The sequence below is a fragment of the Heloderma suspectum genome, chromosome 1, assembly GCF_057233095.1.
Source record: "Heloderma suspectum isolate Gila_16-S chromosome 1, 16-S_ref, whole genome shotgun sequence".
Classification (NCBI taxonomy): domain Eukaryota; kingdom Metazoa; phylum Chordata; class Lepidosauria; order Squamata; family Helodermatidae; genus Heloderma; species Heloderma suspectum.
The window spans coordinates 186,848,681-186,869,440 of record NC_139458.1 but is presented as its reverse complement, the minus strand read 5'-3'; the positions used below and the strand labels follow the sequence as shown (position 1 = coordinate 186,869,440).

Genomic DNA, 20,760 nt, shown 5'->3' with positions numbered 1-20,760 from the left:
AACAAACCTGATTACATACTGAATATACATATATTTATATAGGGAGTTGTCTAAGGAAATATATGCAGGTTGATAATGCAATCCTATGCATGTTTACTCAGAAGCAAGTCCCAGGGAATTGCCAGGTAAGTGTGTACAGGATTGCAGCCTCAAGCCTTATCATCATCTTATCATCATCATCATCTTATCATCATCATCATCTTATCATCATCTTATCATCATCATCATCATCATCTTATCATCATCATCATCATCATCATCTTATCATCATCATCATCATCATTGTTATCATCTTATCATCATCATCATCGTCATCATCAATATCATCCTCATCATCCTCATCATTATCCTCATCATTATCCTCATCATCATCCTCATCATCATCCTCATCATCGTCATTATCATCCTCATTATCCTCATCATCATCCTCATCCTCCTCCTCCTCATCCTCCTCCTCCTCCTCATCATCATTATTATCATCATCATCCTCATCATCATCATCATCCTCATCATCATCATCATCCTCATCATCATCCTCATCCTCATCATCATCCTCATCATCATTATCATCCTCATCATCCTCATCCTCATTATCATCATCCTCATCATCCTCATCCTCATTATCATCATCCTCATCATCATCCTCATCATCCTCATCATCATCCTCATCATCCTCATCATCATCCTCATCCTCATTATCATCCTCATCATCCTCATCCTCATCCTCATCATCCTCATCATCCTCATCATCATCCTCATCATTATGATCATCCTCATCCTCATCATCCTCATCCTCATCCTCATCATCATCCTCATCATTATCATCATCATCATCATCATCCTCATCATTATCATCATCCTCATCATCATCCTCATCATCCTCATCATTATCATCATCATCATCATCATCATCCTCATCATCATCATCATCCTCATCCTCATCATTATTATCATCACCCTCCTCCTCCTCATCATTATTATCATCATCATCATCCTCATCATCCTCATCCTCATCATCATCATTATCATCATCATCATCATCCTCATAATTATTATCATCATCATCATCCTCATCATCATCCTCCTCATCCTCATCATTATCATCATCATCCTCATCCTCATCATTATTATCATCATCATCATCATCATCCTCATTATTATCATCATCCTCATCCTCATCCTCATTATCATCATCCTCATCCTCATCATCCTCATCATCCTCATCATCATCATCCTCATCATCATCCTCATCCTCATCATCCTCATCCTCATCATCCTCATCATTATCATCATCATCATCATCCTCCTCCTCCTCCTCCTCCTCCTCCTCCTCATCATTATTATCATCATCATCATCCTCATCCTCATCATCCTCATCATCCTCCTCCTCATCATCCTCGTCATCCTCATCGTCATCCTCATCGTCATCCTCATCGTCATCCTCATCGTCATCCTCATCATCCTCGTCATCCTCATCCTCGTCATCCTCATCGTCATCCTCGTCATCCTCATCCTCATCGTCATCCTCATCCTCCTCCTCCTCCTCCTCATTATTATTATCATCATCATCATTATTATCATCATCATTATCATCATCCTCATCCTCATCATCCTCATCTTTATCATCATCATCATTATCATCTTATCATCATTATCATCATCATCATCATTTAAAAAAAATAATCACCAGTAGTACACATAAAGTATTGTTTACTACTGCTTATCCATTATAAATTGCTATAGTTTGGATCTAAAGGTGCTCTTCCACTAGTGGAAAGCCTCTTCCATTCACAGAAGGGCTGTTTCCCACTTAGCGGAGGACTGTTGTCTGATAAAAGTGAGCTCAAATCCAGAGACATTCTTCTGTTTTGCTCAAGCTCCCGTGTAAGACTTGGCATAAGCACAGAGATGAGAAGGCCCAGAAAGAACTCATTTTTCCCCCTTTTTTCTGAGGAACATTTGTGTTTTTTTCCAAAAAATGGGAAAAATTGAACAGCTTTGGATTATGAAATATTTTCTTTTAGAATTTAAGACAAAGTATTTATATATTGTTACTCAGCCTTTACTCCCCACAAAATTATTTCTAAAAACTATGTAATAAGAACACTTTTATAGAAAGACTAGAGATGCAAAATGTCTGGAAATAATGAAGCCATGGGGGAAAATGTTTGTTTTAATCCTCTCTGTAAGATTCCCAGCATAGTTATTTCTTTCATTCTTTATTAAAATTATTGATCTAAAGTAAATTTACTGATACACATTTACGCTCAGTTTCCCAACATGTGAGTAGAGTTGCCATTGTGCATTCTTGACAGGAAATGAGCATTCTCGACAGTTTGGATTTTGAACCTGTGTTTCTGATGCTGTAGCAGTCATTTAATGTAGCTCTGATCTATTCAGAAAATAATTAGAAATTTACTGAGTTTACTTTAAAAAGTTTTAAAATATAATGATACTTTTGTGAGCAAGCTAAGTCGTACATAAAATAACTTTAGGAACAGAAAGGCTGCTTTATGTTCCTAAAGCAGCCCTCCCCCACCTGGTGCTCTCCGGATGTTTTGGACTACAGTGCCTAGCATCCCTGACCACTGGCCATGCTGCCTTAGGCTGATAGGAGCTGAAATCCAAACTATCTGGAGGACACCAGCTTGGGGAAGGCTGTCGTAAAGCAACGAAGTGACTTTAAATCTGTAAAGAGCACTAAAAGAGCACTAAATAATTTTGCTTATTTTTCCATTTTTCCCAAAATTTCCATTGTTTCCCGAAAAAAAACCCAGTTTTTTCCCATGGCCTCAAAATTTCTGGAAATTTTACATCTCTACAGAAGCATACTCTGAAGACTGTTCAATGGTCCATTGGAGTTTATATGTTAGAGCCTGTGTTCTCCTTACTGTAACAAAGCACCAAATGCATTGTGGGTGGTACTGCATGTGGGCATCTTACATTAGCGTAAGAGTTCACAGAATAGCATTAATACATCTCCTCCTACTCATAGTTCTCTGGAATCAAGCTGATATTATTATAAGCCAGCCTTCCCCAACCCGGTGCCCTCTAGGTGTGTTGGACTACAACTCCCATCACCACAGCCAGCTTTGATGGGAGTTGTACTCCAACACATGTGGAAGACACCAGGTTGGGGGAGGCTGTTATCAGGAATATGGTATTTATTAATGAATATTTTAAGTAACCATAATGTGAGCATCTTCAGTGTTCAAAATCATGAGCTGCTTTATAACTCCAAGCACCACTTTTCTGAAAGGCATTTGTGCCAGCAGGCACCAGAGAGAACAAGGCTGCAGAATTGTCTTGAATTCTGAGATTCACTCTCCCAAAGTTTCAACAGTAGGAGTAATAGTTTTTACTAGGAATGACAGTGAGACATCTCTGTGTTCTACAAAAAAATCCAGTGGAAACCCTTTAATTCAGTGTTCTTGCTTTCACATGCTTCTTCTGGAGTTTTATGGAACTGTGTACCCCAGTTTTCCTCTCTATATGGTTCCAGAACCATATTTATGTCAAAGTCAAGTAGAATATGTTGGTTATATTCCTTATATTACATGAATCCCATTTAACCTTCCCTCTGTTGTTTCCCCCTTGCTGTCTGTTTTAAGATTGTCAGCTCTGTTACTCTAAAGTACCATACACACTTATGCAGCACTGCTATTACTACTACTAAATAACAACATTCTATTACCTGTTCGGAGATAGTCTGGAAGCTATATAGCCTGAAACGACCTGTGCTATGTGTCACAATCAGCATTGCATGAGACACTGCAGCATCTGTCATGCTGTTGCCAAAGATCTGGTTTGAGGGAAAGAAAATATCTCAACAAGCAAAGTGGTCAGTGGAAGCCTCCTGCACTGGACGAAATCACCAGCACTGGTGAGAGAAGGGGACCTGAAGAGTTTCCCACTGTGAGGAACATCAGGAGCTGCCTTGAGACCAGGTCAGATTATTGGTCAATCTAGCCCAGTAATGACCAGCAGCTAGATAGAGGGTTCCCAGTGCTCCCAGTCAAAAGACAGCTAATGTGCAGCTCTTCCATCTTCTCTTAACAGATTTTTTTTCCAGGACAAAAAAACAAAACCCGGAAGTTGTGTGTGTCTGTGGGGACATGAGAGGGTTACACATGGAAGACGATGATGTCTGGACCCGCCGTTAAATTCCTTCAGTGAGGTAGTGCGATTGCACAACAAAAGTCTTGTCTGGAAGCAGGTGATGGGACTCCCCCATCACTTGCTACCCAGGATCTTTTTCATTGGAGATGCCCGGGACTGAACCGAGGACTTCCTGCATGCAACGCATGTGCCCTGCCACTGAGTTATGACTCCTCTCTCTTGCCAGAAGAAAGACCGATGATATGCCAGTATCAAAGGCAGTTGCGCTACCACTAATTATTTCAGCAAAGTGGAATGCCTGTCTGAAATGTTCGCACAGGACATGACCAAGACCACATCATGGGACTGGAATATAATAAATGGGTTTTTTTTTTTCCCTTGTAGGTATAAGACTTCACAGGATATCTTAACAACCATTTTGTTAATTATAGGTGTGTAGCACTGCTGGTGATTAAGCCCTGATGAATGTGAAACCATCCATTCTTGGTGCTATTTTCCTTTACTCTCTGCAATAAGGACTACTTTGGGTTACTGGAATGCTCTCCCACACCCCTGCCCAGATCGTACCACAAAGAGCCAGCTGGATTCTACACCTTTTGCATTACAAATCCAAATTTTGCCCCAAGCAAAGCTAAGTTCAGAAAAGATTGTGAAATGAATTGTTTTCCGGTAATTGTTGTTTTACCAAAACTAATAAAGAAATATTTAAAAGAAAATAAAAGATTATAAAAACATACATTCATTTGCTTGCCTCCAGATTATTTTGCAAAATATATTCTCCTTCCAAGACTCAGGTTTCAAAATTAGAGGCGATTTATTTTTAGCTAGGTAGAAATGGCACAGGAGAATAAAGGGAAGACAGTGCATGAAAACTGGGATTTGACAGAAACAGGGTTAAAGGACCATCACCACTTCTACCCTCTGAAGCTAGAGCTTCCACAAGGCATCACCCACGTATTTCTGAGTGTACCGCATGGCTTACAATTATTCATCACAAGAATGTCAACTTTTGCACACACAATATAGTCTGTACTTGTGTGCTAAATCTGCAGAAAAGTGGAAAACAGAGCCAAACTAGAAGAGATTACAGAGACATCGGAACTCCTATCTCTTTAAAACAGGGGTGCAGAACCTCAGACCCAGGGGCTCCCCAGATGGCCTCGCCTGTTTCCCCTAGCCCCACCTCCTTTCCTGACCACCAACTATTTGGTGATTTCCTGGATTTTGTGTGCCCCCGCTGCCATTCTAAGAGGTTGAAATGCTCTCCTGTGTCTTTGTTATTGCCAGCAAGGGCTTTAAGCTCAATCATACTGGTATTTTTCTCCCGCCCTGTTTGCCTTTGGCCCCTCCCACCACTGGAATGCACCTACAGAGGGCTTCTTTGAAAGTGAATTCAGCTCTCAGGATGAAAGAGGTTCAACAGCCCTGCTTTAAAATATTGACAAGAAACAGCCACCTAGGGGAGGGTGGTGGTGTCAATTTAGGAGTGCAGTGCAGGGAAAGCTGGGTTTTAACCCTTTCCCATGTTGTTTTTTAAAATGAATCCCACCCTGCTCCCCAAATGGCTCTTTGCCCCATTAGGGAAAACATATGAGTACATAGAATGTATACATACATTTTCCCTAATGAAGCAAAGAACAGTTCTGGGGAAAGCAGGGAGGTGACATTCATCAAAAAAATGGCACAGGGGAAGGGTTAAAACCCCTCATCCACTGCTGCAGTCTCAGTCCAAATCTAGCCTAGCCTTGTTAGGAAACCCTTGTAAAATTCTTGTTATAGGTTGCAGCCAGTGTCAGTCCAACTAGACCCACTGAAATGAATGGGACTCAAGTTAAACTAACACTGGATACAATCCTATGGTGTTTGCTCATGGAAACATTCTTGTTAAGGCCACAGTACTGTTCCTTATATGCTAAAAATGCATTTATTAAAGCTTTTGAAAACTAGCTATATTGTATGGACTAGTGGCTAAAAATATAACCAAGTTTCAAATTCTGAAGCCTCTTGGTAAAGGCATAGTATAACCTGAGGGAAAGAGAACCAAGAACTCAAGGAATGAGAATATATATATGTCAGGGTAGACACTAAGCCCATAGAATCCCTGAGTAGTTCTGATTCTGAGGAACAGCAGCCGCTCCTGGGAGAGGAGCGCGCTCATCCTTCCCAGGGCCAACAGCTGGCAGAGATTCCTCCCACTGGCATTCCTGGCATAGATAGCAGTCCCGGGAGTAAGAGAGCGTGGGAAGAAGACTTGCTGGACGCGCGACGCTGATGCAGGGAGCGGTGCCAAATGGAGGGCGCAGAAAGGAGGCGTAGTGCCCGGTTGGCGCGCAAACAACGGTTGCACCCAGAGGATCCAAGGGAAAAGGGGAGGGACTCTCCCTAGCCATAAGTTCAGGGTCTGCCAGTGATTCTCCTTCAAATGGGGACCAACTGTTCCAGCTTAGGGCATAGGTACTCTACTGCTCATATCTAGTTGCTAACAGTAGAGTTGTTAAGTTGTAAAAGAGGAATAAAGCTTTGACAAGAATCCCTTTGTCTGTGTCTGGACTTGGCTACTGGATTAGACTGAGAGAGGCCTCCAAGGAGCCCTTGACTATATATATATAGTCAATTATATATATTATATATTATTTTATTTATATAGATATAGATATATAGATATAGAGTTAAGGGCTCCTTGGAGGCCTCTCTCAGTCTAATCCAGTAGCCAAGTCCAGACACAGACAAAGGGATTCTTTTCAAAGCTTTATTCCTCATATAAAACAGTCAAGGATTAATGGGACTTGTACTGAACTACAGAGGTCTCCTTTCTGGTACTCCTAGAAAAGAGACCATCGCTAAGGTAGCAAACTTACTTTTTTGTCGAGTTCCAGCATTCCGATAAACGAAAGTGGCAGAACTCTGAATACAGCAAGAAACAAAAGCACAGACTGCTGGACGTGACTCTAGGAAGGAACACACTAAAAATAATTATCAGATCTCAGTCTCTGTGGCATGACAGGAAATATGCAAATGTCAGTACTCTCTCTTTTTCACAAAGACGTGTAAAAGCCATGTGTGCACACATGTGCGTGCACACACACACATACATATATACTTTCTGTCTCACTGACACACACACGCTCTCCCTCTTAACAGAAAGGCATGGCTACACTGGGATTTTATAAGAGAAGGTTATTGGTAAGAACCTTCTTTTGTAGAAACCCACCCTTGGGTTGTGTTGAAAATAAACTGTAAAAATTATGCTGGGTGAAATCCCCAAATTCTTTTGATAGAGATCAGTCAGGTGGAAAAGCGAAGAAGGCTTAGGCTTCAGGCCTATGATTTCCTGTTCCTGCCTTGTGCATGTTATTCTACTGCATAAGCCCAACAACAATGGAGAAGTCGTCGATGTAGCTAAATTCAAAGAAGGATTCATAAGTATCCTTGTACTTTAAGAACACAGTTACCCTGTAAATAAAATCGGGGACCAACACTTGCCTAAACCTCCTCTATGTAATACCACACAGGAAGCACACAAAATGGTCGCTCTGACTAGTCAGCCACAAATACTTTCAAGTCAACATACCTGCTGTGCAGCTGCTGGGAGCTTACGCTGAGCTGACTTTACAGTCATGACTTCTTGAGGAGTGTCCCAGCTCAGATATCTATTGGGAATAAAGCATATACTGACCACGCCTCACCAAAGTGAAATACACGAACCAGTTGTTTTTAAAGTCCTTTAGAATTAGAGAGCTCCTGCTTCTAGAATATGGGCTGAAGTGTCAAATCCCCCTTCACCAAAGACTCATTGGATTGCTTTGGGCACATCACTCTTTCACACCCCTGAACTCATTCTGTAACTGGCAAAAGAAGAGACTGACATATTTGGATAAAAGGAAAACCACTGGGAAATAATACCTTTTAGTTAAATAAAGATAGCATTAGTAAGACAGCAAGTGTTGAAGAGGCAGAAGAGTTCTCTTCTCCCCAAAAAGATGCTATTAAGACCATTTCGGAGCAAATCTTCCTTTGGACCAAAGCAGCTATCACCTCTTGCAACTTCCATGGGAATGCTGTTACCAAGTACAGGCCTGTCACAATTTGACACAGGTTTACACACCAGTTCCTGAGCACACAACTTAGCAATGCGGCCAATTGATTCCAACAGGAGGTACTTGTGAGTCAACGGACTTTAGGTAACAGATGTGTAATCTACTGTATGCATGTTTTATTCAGAACCAAGTTCTGCTGAGTTCAAGGAGCAGTATTTATCTAGTAAGTGTACATATGATGGTGACCTAAAGTGGTAAGTCCCATTGAACCTGGAAGGACTTATTTTCTTGTAAACTTGCACAGGATTTTGCTCCCTGTTTCATGCTCACCCAAGCCGCCTTATAGTAAGCCTACCTTTATTACCTGAATTTGCAGTGGGAAGCAAGATACACCTTTTCAAGTATTTCTCCCGTACTTGCGCAGAGACGAAAAAGCCAGTTGTGAGCTGTCAGAACTGCCAAGGAAGGTTTGTAGTCTGATGGCTTGGACAGCACTTCACCCTGTATTAAAAGGATTTAGCTATATAAGATGTAGAGAAAGGTCAGATATGCATACTGTTTCAGAATAAAAGTAAAACCAACAGGTACTTACCCCAAACATCGCATTAGGACCCTCAGCCTTTGACCTTAAGTACACTGAGGGTGCAATGCTATGCATGTTTAGACAGAAAAAAGTCCTACAACTCCCAGCATTCTCCAGCCAGCCACGCTGCCTGGGGAATGCTGGGAGTTGTAGGACTTTTTTCCATCTAAACATACATAGCATTGTGCCCTTCCTTGGAAGTGGTAAACTAGAGGTGCAGAACCTCTTTCAGCCCAAGGGCTGAATTCAATTTCAGAGAAGCTCTTGGGGGCTGCATTCTGCTGGCAAAAGGGCTGGGACCAAAATGCCAGCATATTTTAGCTTCAAGCTCTTACTGGCAGTCACTGAGCCTTAGGAGAAGCATTTCAACCTTTTAGAATGGGGGAAAACTGCACAAACGCTAGGAAACCACTAAACAATTGGTGGTCAGGGGAAAGGGGGGGAGGGAAAGGGGGAGAGTTATCTGTAGAACCCCAGAAGGCCAGATTGGAACCCCAGGTGGGCCAGATTTGGCCCCCAAGCCTGAGGTCTGGCACCCCCGTAGTAGAAGCCATATTGAAAACAATGGTACTTCATTCTGAGGACACAACTATAGGTTCCAGGTGCAACCCATATAACTATCTATGAACAGCTCTCTAAAGGTGCAACGAGGGTGGCCAGATGCAAAAGAGGTTGGGGTTCCCGCAACTTAAATAGTTGTGTAGAGGATGACATTTCAGCAGGTGTAACGTGCACGGTAAGCTACACCTGCTGAAATTCCCTCTTCTTCACAGCTACGAAAGATCCAGAAGTCCTGACTGCTTTTGCATCTGGCCACTCTATATGTAGCTGAAGTTATACAGAAGTCTAATTGCTTTCTATCCAGTATTAGGCTGTAATGCCATATTTGCTAACGCTCAAGACACAGGGCTGATCTCAAACTTATGTCAGGCAATGCATTGGGCATGGGCTTTGGACATTGACAATCATCCCATCCACTCAGCTATGGGCTGCTGCTATCCGTCCGTCGCTGTCTCTCAGTCTCAGCTCACTCTCTGTGAAATGGGAATACCAGCTGCCTGCCTAGAAGGGTTGTTGGAAGGGTGGACAAGATCAGGCCCCAATTCACAGAGTCACTTTAGAAGCAACCAGACCATTTCTGATTGTTTCTTCTTTCAATCCAACGCCGCATGAGAAACTCCTTCTGAAGTTCCACGGAGGGCCCACTCAGTGGGGCAGGGCAATTGTGTGTTTATCAGACAAGTGGATGCCCAGTTCACATACAAAACAGGGTGAGTGGTGGCGGGCGTTTCATTCTTTTCACAGAAAAGAGCAGGCAAGGGGGAGGAACAAATCCTGTACCCCTCAACTTGCTGTGCTTTAAGCAATTTTCTCCCTGCCTGGCTCATTTCCAGTATCGGAAAAAACTACATAAAAGCAAAAGTGCGGCAAGGTAAGATGGGAGAGGTGCCCCCTGCCCCACACACCTTCTTGTGTAAAGAGCAGACTTCCCCACCCCCTGCTTTTTATGTGAATGGGGCAAACACATGTTTAACATGCTCATGGTTGTCTCGCAGGTCTAGTTTGGCCCTGAGATTCAAAGGCAGCTTGTTATGCTGCTCAAGAAACACTGGGATTGCATAACCTGTTGTGCTGTTATCAGGATTGTGACTAGGGTTACCAGCTGGCCAGAACTAAGCCAGCTTGGCCTGCTCCTGTGCCTAACAGCAGCATGGGATGCAGAAATCAGCATGTTAGGCAGTCCACGGCATGGGGAGAATAAGTATGATCACCTGCTAATATCTGCAGATGAAGCCGCTGTTAAAGACAGAGGAGCAGAAGCCTGAAAAACCAAGAACAAGAGAGAGAGAGAAGCAACCCTAATTGTGGCCAATGACTGTAAGGCGTTTTGCAGATTGGAAATACAATTAAAATGACAGATAATAACTACAGTCCAAAAAAGTATATATACAGAAATCTAAAGAAACCAAGGGTGCAATCCTACGCATGTTTAGACAGGAACGAAAGGCCTACAACTCCCAGCATGCCGCAGCCAGCATAGCTGACTGGGGCATGCTGGGAGTTGTAGGCCTTTTCTACTGTCTAAACATGCATTGGATTGTGCCTTAAGGTTGCAATCCTATGCATACTCTATTTAAAGTAAGTCCCGTTGAACTCAGTGGAACTTACTTCAGAGAGAAAACATCCATAGGGTATTAGGATAGTAGGATCTGGGATGTAAGAAAATGTCAAATTGTACAAGTGGCTGGCAATTTTACTCCAAAACAAACTCAAATGTGGGCACCCAGTTCCATGCATGAAAGCCAGTTCCAAACATCACTGCACATTCCAGCATGACCAAGAAACAGAAGCCAGGGTGGGGCTATGCCCATTTGCAGGCTGGGGCTAGGCGCCCCCAGGGTGAGGTGAGGCTGTCGGGAGCAGGCTTGATTCTCAATGGCTGGGGTCACTGAGGGGCAATCCCCACTGGATGCCTTGCCCCTCACTGAGGGGCAATCCCCACTGGATGCCTTGCCCCTCACTGAGGGGCAATCCCCACTGGATGCCTTGCCCCTCACTGAGGGGCAATCCCCACTGGATGCCTTGCCCCTCACTGAGGGGCAATCCCCACTGGATGCCTTGCCCCTCAGTGAGGGGCAATCCCCACTGGATGCCTTGCCCCTCACTGAGGGGCAATCCCCACTGGATGCCTTTCACTCCTATGGGGAAAGTGTCAAGGTCTGCACTTGGGACTATGTCAAAAACTTGCCTTACACACTTCAGACCCTGGGCAACTTGGCGCTCATTGACTGTGATCCTGCTGGGTAGCATGTGTCTCTGTGCACAGAACACACAAAGACACACAGCAACCCTCAACAGGCTTTGCAGTATATAAGCCCTCCCTGTTACACCCCAGCCATCATATTAATGAACATTTTCTGCAATTGCAATAACCATATACTGCAGCAGCAACATACTATATTAAACATTAGCTAGCTACTGCAGCCTCTCTTTTGGATTCTCAGACCATGCCACTAACCATGCTTTGCAAACCATCCACCATTGGTTTTAAAATATGGTATATATCTATTCGGCCTCCACAGTCCTGCAAGGAGGGTCACACAGGGATAGGCTTCCCCCACACATGGCGTCTTTGACCCAGACGACCAGCAGAGACTTCTCAACATGAAAATGACTGAACACACCGATGCAGCTCGCGGAGCCTCCGCTTGAAAAGATGCTGCTTACTTTAGTCCCCAAAGGTTTCGTCCCCAGAGATTGTTTCACTTGTCGGACTTCTAATTAAAAGGAAGAAGGAAACACTGAATATGACACAAGGGAGTCTGGCCGTCGTTCTGCTAAGCAAAGTTGTTTTGTTCCAAAAGAGTCTTACCACTGGGCATTCCAATAATAAAGCATCCTCTATTTTTTCCGATTTAGGGCATGCTGGCATTTGATAAATTATCCTGGGCTCTGGTGTGACACTGAGAGGGAAAAAACACACAGGATTAGAGTGTATCGCCTTCCATTCTTCAAAAGGTCTTTCTATGCGCTATTATAAATCACAAACAAGTCCTCTGCAACCAGCAGCCAGGTCCTTGGCCCTAGTCCTTACACAGAACATAAGAACAGCCCTGCTAGATCAGATCAAGGGTCCATCTAGTCCAGCATTCTGTTCACACAGTGGCCAAACAGATGCCTGTGGGAGGCCCAGAAGCAGGACATAAGCATAACAGCACCCTCCTGCTCGTGTTCCCCAGCAATCGCTACACTGGAGGTATCTGGCTACCATGACTAGCAGCCATTGATAACCGGAGTCTTCCTCCCCTCGGATCTTCCTTCTCATGTTTCTCCCATCACTGCTCCCTGGCCATGGGGCTGCCTCTAGTAAAAGTGGTTCAGTTGTGGCCTGGCTATTTTGCACCACCAAAGAGAGGTGTGCCAAACGGAGGCTGGTGACTCTGATGTCAGTGGGGGGTGAACCTGCTCTGGGCTTCAGTCAGAACCAGTCAGAACTCTAAAGGAGTGATCCAAGGTGTGGCTCCTTTAGAGTTCTGACTAAAAATCAGAGCAGATTCACTGCCCCACTGACTTTGGAGCCACCAGCCTCACTGGGCGCACATGCATTAAAGCCTATGGTTGCCAACCACCTGCCATCTCTAACCACCTCTGTCTCCACTGAAGGACATGACAAAGATGATTTCGTTTTGGCTGAATTTTATTGTGAGCTCCCCTGCATGCTGCATATGCAGTGGATGGGGAGGAAAGAAATAGGTCCTGTTGCGTGACCCAAAGCTTGTGCAACAAGCCTTTTCCGCTTCTGAAAAATAACCCTGAAAACAAGCAAAATTGCTTTCTGCTGTGAGCGCTGCTGACTTGACCCATTTCTACTCATTTCAGGTTATCTTTACAACTGTAAAAGCCCCATTGCACAAGCAGTGGGTCCACGAGCACATGGTCACGATAGGATACTACCCAGTGACAACTTTATTTGTTGTTTTCTCCCAGCTTTGGGCAGACCAATTCTAAACCTCTCCAACAGCCACCCAAGAGGGGTTAGGATGGGGTGAAGGGGCCCTGTCTGCCCATCAATCTACCCTTGACAGTGTTTTTACCAGCAGTAGGCAGCAGCAGAAGGCCCCAGAATGGCATGTTCCGGAGGGTGGAGTGGGGCCTACATTGTGCCTGCCCCCTCTGAGTGAAGCCATGACTCTGGGCACCCTAAGGCATGGACCTGCCATGGTGCACCCCTACGGCCCCCTGAGGAAGCGGTCTTCCCACTCCATTCCCTTGAAGGAGGGGGGATGCCCCACAGCAGGGAAGATGGAGCAGGCATGTAACTCTGTCTCTTGGCCTATTAGATAGTCTTTAATCTGGTACAGCGAAGCCTTCAAGCAAACCTATACAGCTGTCAGAGTGCTGGACACATTGTGCCCAAGCCATCCGAGTGAAGCCATGCCTTCTAACACCTCTAAGCACAGCCCCTGCCATGGTACATCCCTGTAGCCCCTTAAGGGAGGGGTCTGTCCACTCCAGTCACCTGGGGGGCAGGGGGCTGCCTCACAGCCGGAGGGACAGGGTAGGCATATAATCTCCTTGGCTTCTAATCTCCTCCAGCATCAAATTGTACGGGCTGCAAAGCAATGTGCTGGTTAGGGAAGTCTGCACCAGTGGGTGATGATGTACTGCAGGCTTCAACCCCATGGACACATTGGACAAATTAAAATTAATTAAAATTAATGTGTTTTAAAAACAAAAAAAACACCGAGGTGCACACCTCAGGGATCCCCTTAGTATACATGTCAGGTTTCCGGTGTCTAGGTTTCACAATCTCGGAGCTATGGTGGGAATGAAAGGACAGATAGACACACTTCCTCCTTGATTATTATAGATTACAATTAGTTATAGTACTGGTAATTCCAGGTTCCTGTGTTTAAATGCCAAGATAGCAATCCTTCTACATAGTTTTGTTTGGGAAGGAAATCACAGAGACCACAAAAATTAAGAACCTAAGAAAAGCCCTGCTAGCTCAGCAGAAGCGTCAGTCAAGCACAACATTTTGATGCCTCTGGGAAGTCCACAAGTAGGGTATGAGAGGCAAAGGGCCCTCCCCTACTGTTTGTCCCCATAGCATCTTGTATCATATCATTCCATTGATCAGGGAATGCTGATCAAATTTGCAGATGACACAAAATTGGGCGGGATAGCTAATACTTTGGAAGACAGAAACAAAATTCAAAGGATCTTGAGAGACTGGAGTGCTGGGCGGAAAACAACAGAATGACATTTAATAAGGATAAATCCCAAGTTTTGCACTTAGGAAAAAGAAACCAAATGCACAGTTATAAGATGGGGGATATGTGGCTCAACAACACTACAAGCAAGAAGGATCTTGGAATTGTTGTCGATCACAAGCTGAATATGAGCCAACAATGTGATGTGGCTGCAAAAAAGGCAAATGCTATTTTGGGCTGCAGTAATAGAAGCATACCTTCCAAATCCTGGGAAGTACTAGTTCCCCTCTACTCAGCACTGGTTAGGCCTCATCTGGAGTACTGTGTCCAGTTCTGGGCACCACACTTTAAGAAAGATGCAGACAAACTGGAGAGGGTTCAGAGGAGGGCAACAAAGATGATCAGGGGACTGGAAACAAAGCCCTATGAGGAGAGACTGAAAGAACTGGGCATGTTTAGCCTTGAGAAGAGAAGACGGAGGGGAGATAGGAGAGCACTCTTTAAGTACTTGAAAGGTTGTCACAGAAAGGAAGGCCAGGATCTCTCCTCGATCATCCCAGAGTGCAGGACATGGAATAATGGGCTCAAGTTACAGGAAGCCAGATTCCGGCTGAACATCAGGAAAAACCTCCTGACTGTTAGAGCAATACGACAATGGAACCAATTACCTAGGGAGGTGGTGGGCTCTCCCACACTGGAGGCGTTCAAGGCGAGGCTGGACAGCCATCTGTCAGGGATTCTCTGGCTTGGATTCCTGCATTGAACAGGGGGTTGGACTCGATGGCCTTGTAGGCCCCTTCCAACCCTACTATTCTATGATTCTATGATCTTCAAAGGTATACTGCCACTGAACATGAAGGTTTCATTGAGCTATCATGGCTGATGGACCTATCCTTCATGAATTTGTCTCATCCTTTTCAAAAGTCATCTGTCCTTGTGGTAGTGAATTCCATAAGCTAATTTTGTGTCATGTGAAGAAGCACCTCCTTTTGTCCATCTACCACCAAACAATTTCAACAGGTGACTCTGAATTCTAGTGTTATGAGGGTAAGAAATTCTCTGTCTAATCTCTCTGTACCATTCATAATTTTAGATGCCAAAAATATATATCTTAGGGCACAATCCTATGCCTGCTTAGACAGAAAAAAAGACTTACAACTCCCAGTACCCTTCCAGTCAGCCATGCTGGCTGAGGCATGCTGGGAATTGTAGGACTTTTTCCTGTCTAAACATACATAGGATTGCACCCTTAGTCTTTTTCTAAACTAAAAAAGCCCAAGATATTTCAGCCTTTCCATGCAGAGAAGACTCTCTAAAGCCTTCAATATTTAAGGCTGCTACGGAAGGAGTATCACTGCAGGATTTATTTATTATTTAGTTTTTGCATTTCTATACTGCCTTTCTGGAACCAACCAAGGTACTTTGCAAAAAAGCATGAAACAAAAGTCATAAACCACTAAAGACACAGTAAAATGTTAAGAACCATACTGCGGAGCTGCAAAGCATTTATCCCAGCCATCCCCAACCTGGTGCCATCCAGATGTGTTGGACTACAACTCTGCTGGCTGGGGGATGGTGAGGGTTGTAGTCCTATAGAAATAAATGCAACTTGTTCCCAAAGCAACATAGATTGGACTCTGGCTGTATAGAACTTTTGCCATCTCATACAGTCTTCTTCAAAGTTCTGGGCAGTATCCAATGAGGCTGTTTTCCAAGTGGCCCCTCCTGCCGACTCCACTGTGCATGCAGGATCCACTTGTGCAACCACTTGTGCAACAGAGATGGACTGTGGCCACTAGACAGCGGCTAGATGGGCATAGGATATGTTGTTTTCAGGGAACCGACCTCGGAGCCCATGCTCAGAGGTCGGGTCCTGGAGAACCACCATCCCCGCCCCTCCTTTCATGCTGCCTCGGAGGCAGCACGGAACAGCCCCATCCTCCACGTACACAAGAGGAGTGCGGAGTGGCCGGAAAAGGGCGTTTCAGGGCAGGCAGGGAGGAAATGCCAGTAAGACACATCCAGTGTCTCACCAAAAATGCAGGGCAGGACAAGTGCGGAGGGAACGATCTCCTCCGTGCTTCTCCTGCCCTGCTTTGGATAGGCGGTTGCCTCCGAGTTCAGAGGCAGCCACCTATCTGGATAGGACTGTGCCCTTAAATGCTTCCTATAGGAAGCCCCAATAGGAGTGGAAATACTAGCTTCTGGATCGGGATAGGCTGGCAGAGTTCCTTTATGTGAGCTCCGCCAACCTGCCCTGTTCCAGAAACAAGCATTTCCATTTGTTTCTGGTTGCTCCCAGGCACACTAAATCTCTGTTGCGAAAGAGGTGGGTCTCACTTTGGAATGGAATGGGGGGGGCAATGGAATCAGTGTGGGGACAACGGACTCGGCGAGGGTGCAGCATCTCGTTGGATACTGCCCACGCATGAGATAACTTTATCCAGGTAAAGTTACACACCTCTTCACAAGATGTGAAAGAATAATCAATTCCAAAGAGAAATAAAGATTTTTTTAAAAAATCATATAATTACCTACTCACGCAGCACCGATAATTGTCAAAATAAATCTTTCCGCTTTGATAAGCAATTGGAGATGTAGAATGGGTTGTCCAAACATTCTTGAATGTTGTACTTTCCTGAAAGAAATCACAGTGATCGGTAAAAAGCTGTGGTTCAGGAAACAGAGCTAAAATGGCCATACAAGTTAATCATTTTTATTATTTTGTTGGAAACATAAAGGATGCTTTCATGTTATACTAAACGTTTCTAGAAAAGGAACTTTAGCATTACAAACTAGTTTATTTTTATGATTTCATACTAACATAAAAATTCAGAAAAGCATGACTTTTGTAAATTAAAAACAAAACCATTGTATCCTGATTTTTTTTTAATCCCTTTGTACCTAATGAAAAAATAGTTATCTTTTTAAATAAAATGTAAACCATCCATTCTCTACTTACAATTTTATATCAGTTAAGGTGCAAAAATATGTATGTTTAGATGGAAAAAAGTCATACAACTCCCAGCATGCCCCAAGGAGCATGTCCACTGGGGCTTGCTGGGAGTTGTAGGACTTTTTTGTCTAAACATAAATAAGAATGCATCCTTATATACCTTTTCACTGGTTAACTAACTGCCTACAGAAACAAATATTGTACAGCACGAATTTGAGGTTTAAAGAACTTAGCATTTATGAGTAAGCTTTCTCCATCATGTATATTTTTGGATTGGGGATGTTAATAGTAGCACACCTTTTCCACCTTCAAATAGAAAGTCAAATTACACAAACTCACAGCATAACTCTATACATGTTTACCCAGAGGCAAGTCCCACTAAGCTTAATAGGGCTTACTCTCAGGTAATTGGGTATAGGATTGCAGCCTTAAGGTGCATGCAGCCTGGAGAGTGCTGGGAGTTGTGGGACTTTTTCGGTCTAAACATGCATAGGATTGTGCCCTTATTTGTTTTTACAATCTCTCACGGGCTGCTTATACAGTTAGTTACCCTAAACTCAATGGCCTCTTCAAAGAGAGTCAACAACTTCTGGCAAGACTAGAGGGTCTTAATTCAAGTCTTTTTCATACCCCACTGACAGAGAGAACAGCAGTAGGGTTGCTTCCTCAGGTGCACAGAATTCAGAGAACACATAAACACAGGTTGCAATCCTATGTGCATCTACCTGGAAGTAAGCCCCACTCAACAAAGCAGGGCTTACTTCTGAGTAAACACACACAGGACTGCACCGATAGCAATTCATGAAAGAGCAAAAATAGTAAAATAAGAGACTGTGTCTCAAATTCCCCGCTTTTCCTTGTATCAAGATAAAGACCCCGTAATGTTGATTACATTAACAATCCCTGGGAAAGATTTCATGACTGCTGCTTCCAAGTGACATTTTTTGTCACATGGAAAGCATATCCATGTAGAAAATTGCACTAAATCCATATGTAGATCATCACAAATTATGATCTACATGTGGATTTCTTTCATTCTAAGTTTCTCCACAGAAGTGCTCAAGAAATTTGTAATGGACTGAGCTGTGCCACTGTATTGGGACACTTCATGTTACCTGGCATACCAGCTTCCTCAGGATTCCCATGTTTTTCCTGTAAAGAACACCAGCATCTTTCATGTGAAATCCCTGTGACCTTCTGGTTAGTAGGCAGCAGATATTGTGGACTTTAAATGCATCAGAGGAGTGGAGTCTTGCTGTTGCAGATGAAGAAGATGAATTGGAAAACATTTTGGGGAAACATCAAACTTCCACTTTGTTTATGGCTCATTCAGGAAGCTCAAGGCAACTAAATAGAAGAAAACCCATGTTATTGTTCAGTTTCCAAAATATGGAAATCAGGTGCACTAAAATATCTATCAATGTTTATTCAAAAATAAAACCTACTCTGTTCAACTTCTAAACCCTAAGACTGCAGTCCTATTCTCACTTGCCTCATTGGACTCAATGGGACTTCTGAGTAGATATGTTCAGGACTGTATTGCTAGTCTGTGTGTACAAATAGCAGCCTGATTGTCTACACAAATAATCCCAGAGACATGCAGAAACCATCTGCTTCTGAATTTCAGCATTAGAAGACCCACAAGGAGTATTTTATTAAAACTTAAAACACTTTTTATGACACATCAACGATTCTCAGGCAGCCCCTGAATCTTTCTCCACCCCAGATCTCTCTCTCCCCATAACCTTACCTGTCATAGGGCCGATATATCTACATCTATTCCTTTTAATGAGATCTAGTTTACAATTGTTAAGCTGCAACTCTCTCCACACTTAAGTAAGTGTAAGGAGTAAGGTCCACTGAGCACATTGGACTTACGTCAGAGTAAACATGCACAGGATCAAGCTGCACTACAGACACTGAATTTTAGTATATTTGTCATACAGAGTAGGATGGATTTCGGAAACATCTCAACAGAAAAGTCTGAACAGCGCACTCCTACGTAGGTTTACTCAGAAGCAAGTCCTACTGAGTTTATTGGGTCTTACTAGGGAGTAAGCCCGATTGAATACAGTGGGACTTACTTCTGAGTAATCATGGGTTTGCGCTGTAAGTCGGGGTGAGGGTGCTCATAAAGAACCCTTTCCCCCACTGCACGTCAGAATACTATAAACAATAGGAGCCGCATCGCTTCTTGCCTACCTACGCCTCCAATACCCACCATGTGTGCAAAACCTCCCAGAACCGCAGAAAGAAGACGATTACAAAACTGGTCTTTTTCCCCCCCATAGATGCGTCTTTCCTCCACCACTTCGCAATGCTCGTCGGGAAAAGTAGTTTTCAACGCTATGGGCTCAAGGGAGCGCGTGTGTATCACCTCGAGACTACGACTCCCAAAATGCACCGCTCTTTCCTCTGCTCTATATGTATACTGGGGCCATATGCCTTTTTTTTTTTGTTCCCCAAAGCGCGTCGTGGAGGACCGGCCGGCCGGTAGATGTGTGCACGAGTAGAGAGTTGAAGTTAAGCATCCTGGCAGATAGCGTTTTGGAGCCTTCCAAAATGTCGTGCAACTGCACATCTTTTTTTTTTTTTTACACTCCCCCTCTAACTTTTTTGTTTGGCATTAATTAAAATCATTAAAGACGATTGCTGGATTTGAGGAAGCACGAGAATAAGGATATCAGGAAAGCTTTCTGCATTGTATGGCGTTTACAGTTTGAAAGGTATGTTTTTCCTCCTCCTAAAAATAACGACTGGATTGTATTTGTTTTCAGAAAGTGCTTAATAATATCACTTACCCTGAAGTAATTTCATCAACTTCAAAAGTATTGCTCTTCTGAAGGAAATACAAAACATTTTATACTTTTGCCTCTTAAATTAGTTCGATAGGGTATAAGGTTTAGACCCGCCTTCTCCCACATTTGTTCTCCAGATGAGTTGTCAACAATTTCCAGCATCCGCCAGCCAGCCATGCTGGAGAGTGCTTGAGAGTTGTAGTCAACACATCTGGAGGGCACCCTGTTGGGGAAAGCTGCTTTAGGCATCATCCTAATGTTTATATTTGGCAAAATAGAGTCGTGTGACATCAAGACTAACAGATTTGTTATAACATAAGCCGTATCCGTGAAAGCTTATGCCATAATAAATTTGTTGGTCTTTAAGGTGTGACAGGACTGTTTTTGCTGCAACAGACTAATGCAGATACCCCTTTAGAATCTGGGGAAATGTACATTGGACAGGCAAAACTGGTTGATTCCAGTGGACCCTTAGTAAACATGTCTGAAAAGCTGCAGACCTGTACTAACTTGCTTTCGAATAAGATCTCTTTAACTCATTGGGATATACTTC

The 20,760-nt window shown here is 43.6% G+C and overlaps 2 protein-coding genes across 11 annotated transcripts in view; one reads left to right on the top strand and one right to left on the bottom strand.

Moving 5' to 3' along the window:
* Positions 1-19,728, bottom strand: part of DCAF17 (DDB1 and CUL4 associated factor 17) — a 37,622-nt gene extending 17,894 nt beyond the window's left edge. For 3 of the 7 annotated variants that reach the window (XM_084812696.1, XM_084812678.1, XM_084812706.1), the window contains exons 1-8: positions 19,631-19,728; positions 18,525-18,756; positions 16,988-17,091; positions 12,113-12,203; positions 8,521-8,657; positions 7,691-7,769; positions 6,978-7,067; positions 3,695-3,802 (exon numbers count right to left, since the gene is read on the bottom strand). In XM_084812696.1, coding sequence (XP_084668822.1) covers positions 3,695-3,802; positions 6,978-7,067; positions 7,691-7,769; positions 8,521-8,657; positions 12,113-12,203; positions 16,988-17,091; positions 18,525-18,698 — 783 coding nt within the window. In that variant the 5' untranslated portion in view covers positions 18,699-18,756; positions 19,631-19,728. The other 4 variants (XM_084812688.1, XM_084812727.1, XM_084812717.1 and 1 more) reach the window with 4 other exon arrangements.
* Positions 19,729-19,797: 69 nt separating this feature from the next.
* Positions 19,798-20,760, top strand: part of METTL8 (methyltransferase 8, tRNA N3-cytidine) — a 54,963-nt gene continuing 54,000 nt past the window's right edge. For 2 of the 4 annotated variants that reach the window (XM_084812628.1, XM_084812654.1), the window contains exon 1: positions 19,798-20,135. The gene's annotated coding sequence lies outside the window, so the exon portion shown is untranslated. The remainder of the gene's footprint in view (positions 20,136-20,760) is intronic. The other 2 variants (XM_084812664.1, XM_084812636.1) reach the window with 1 other exon arrangement.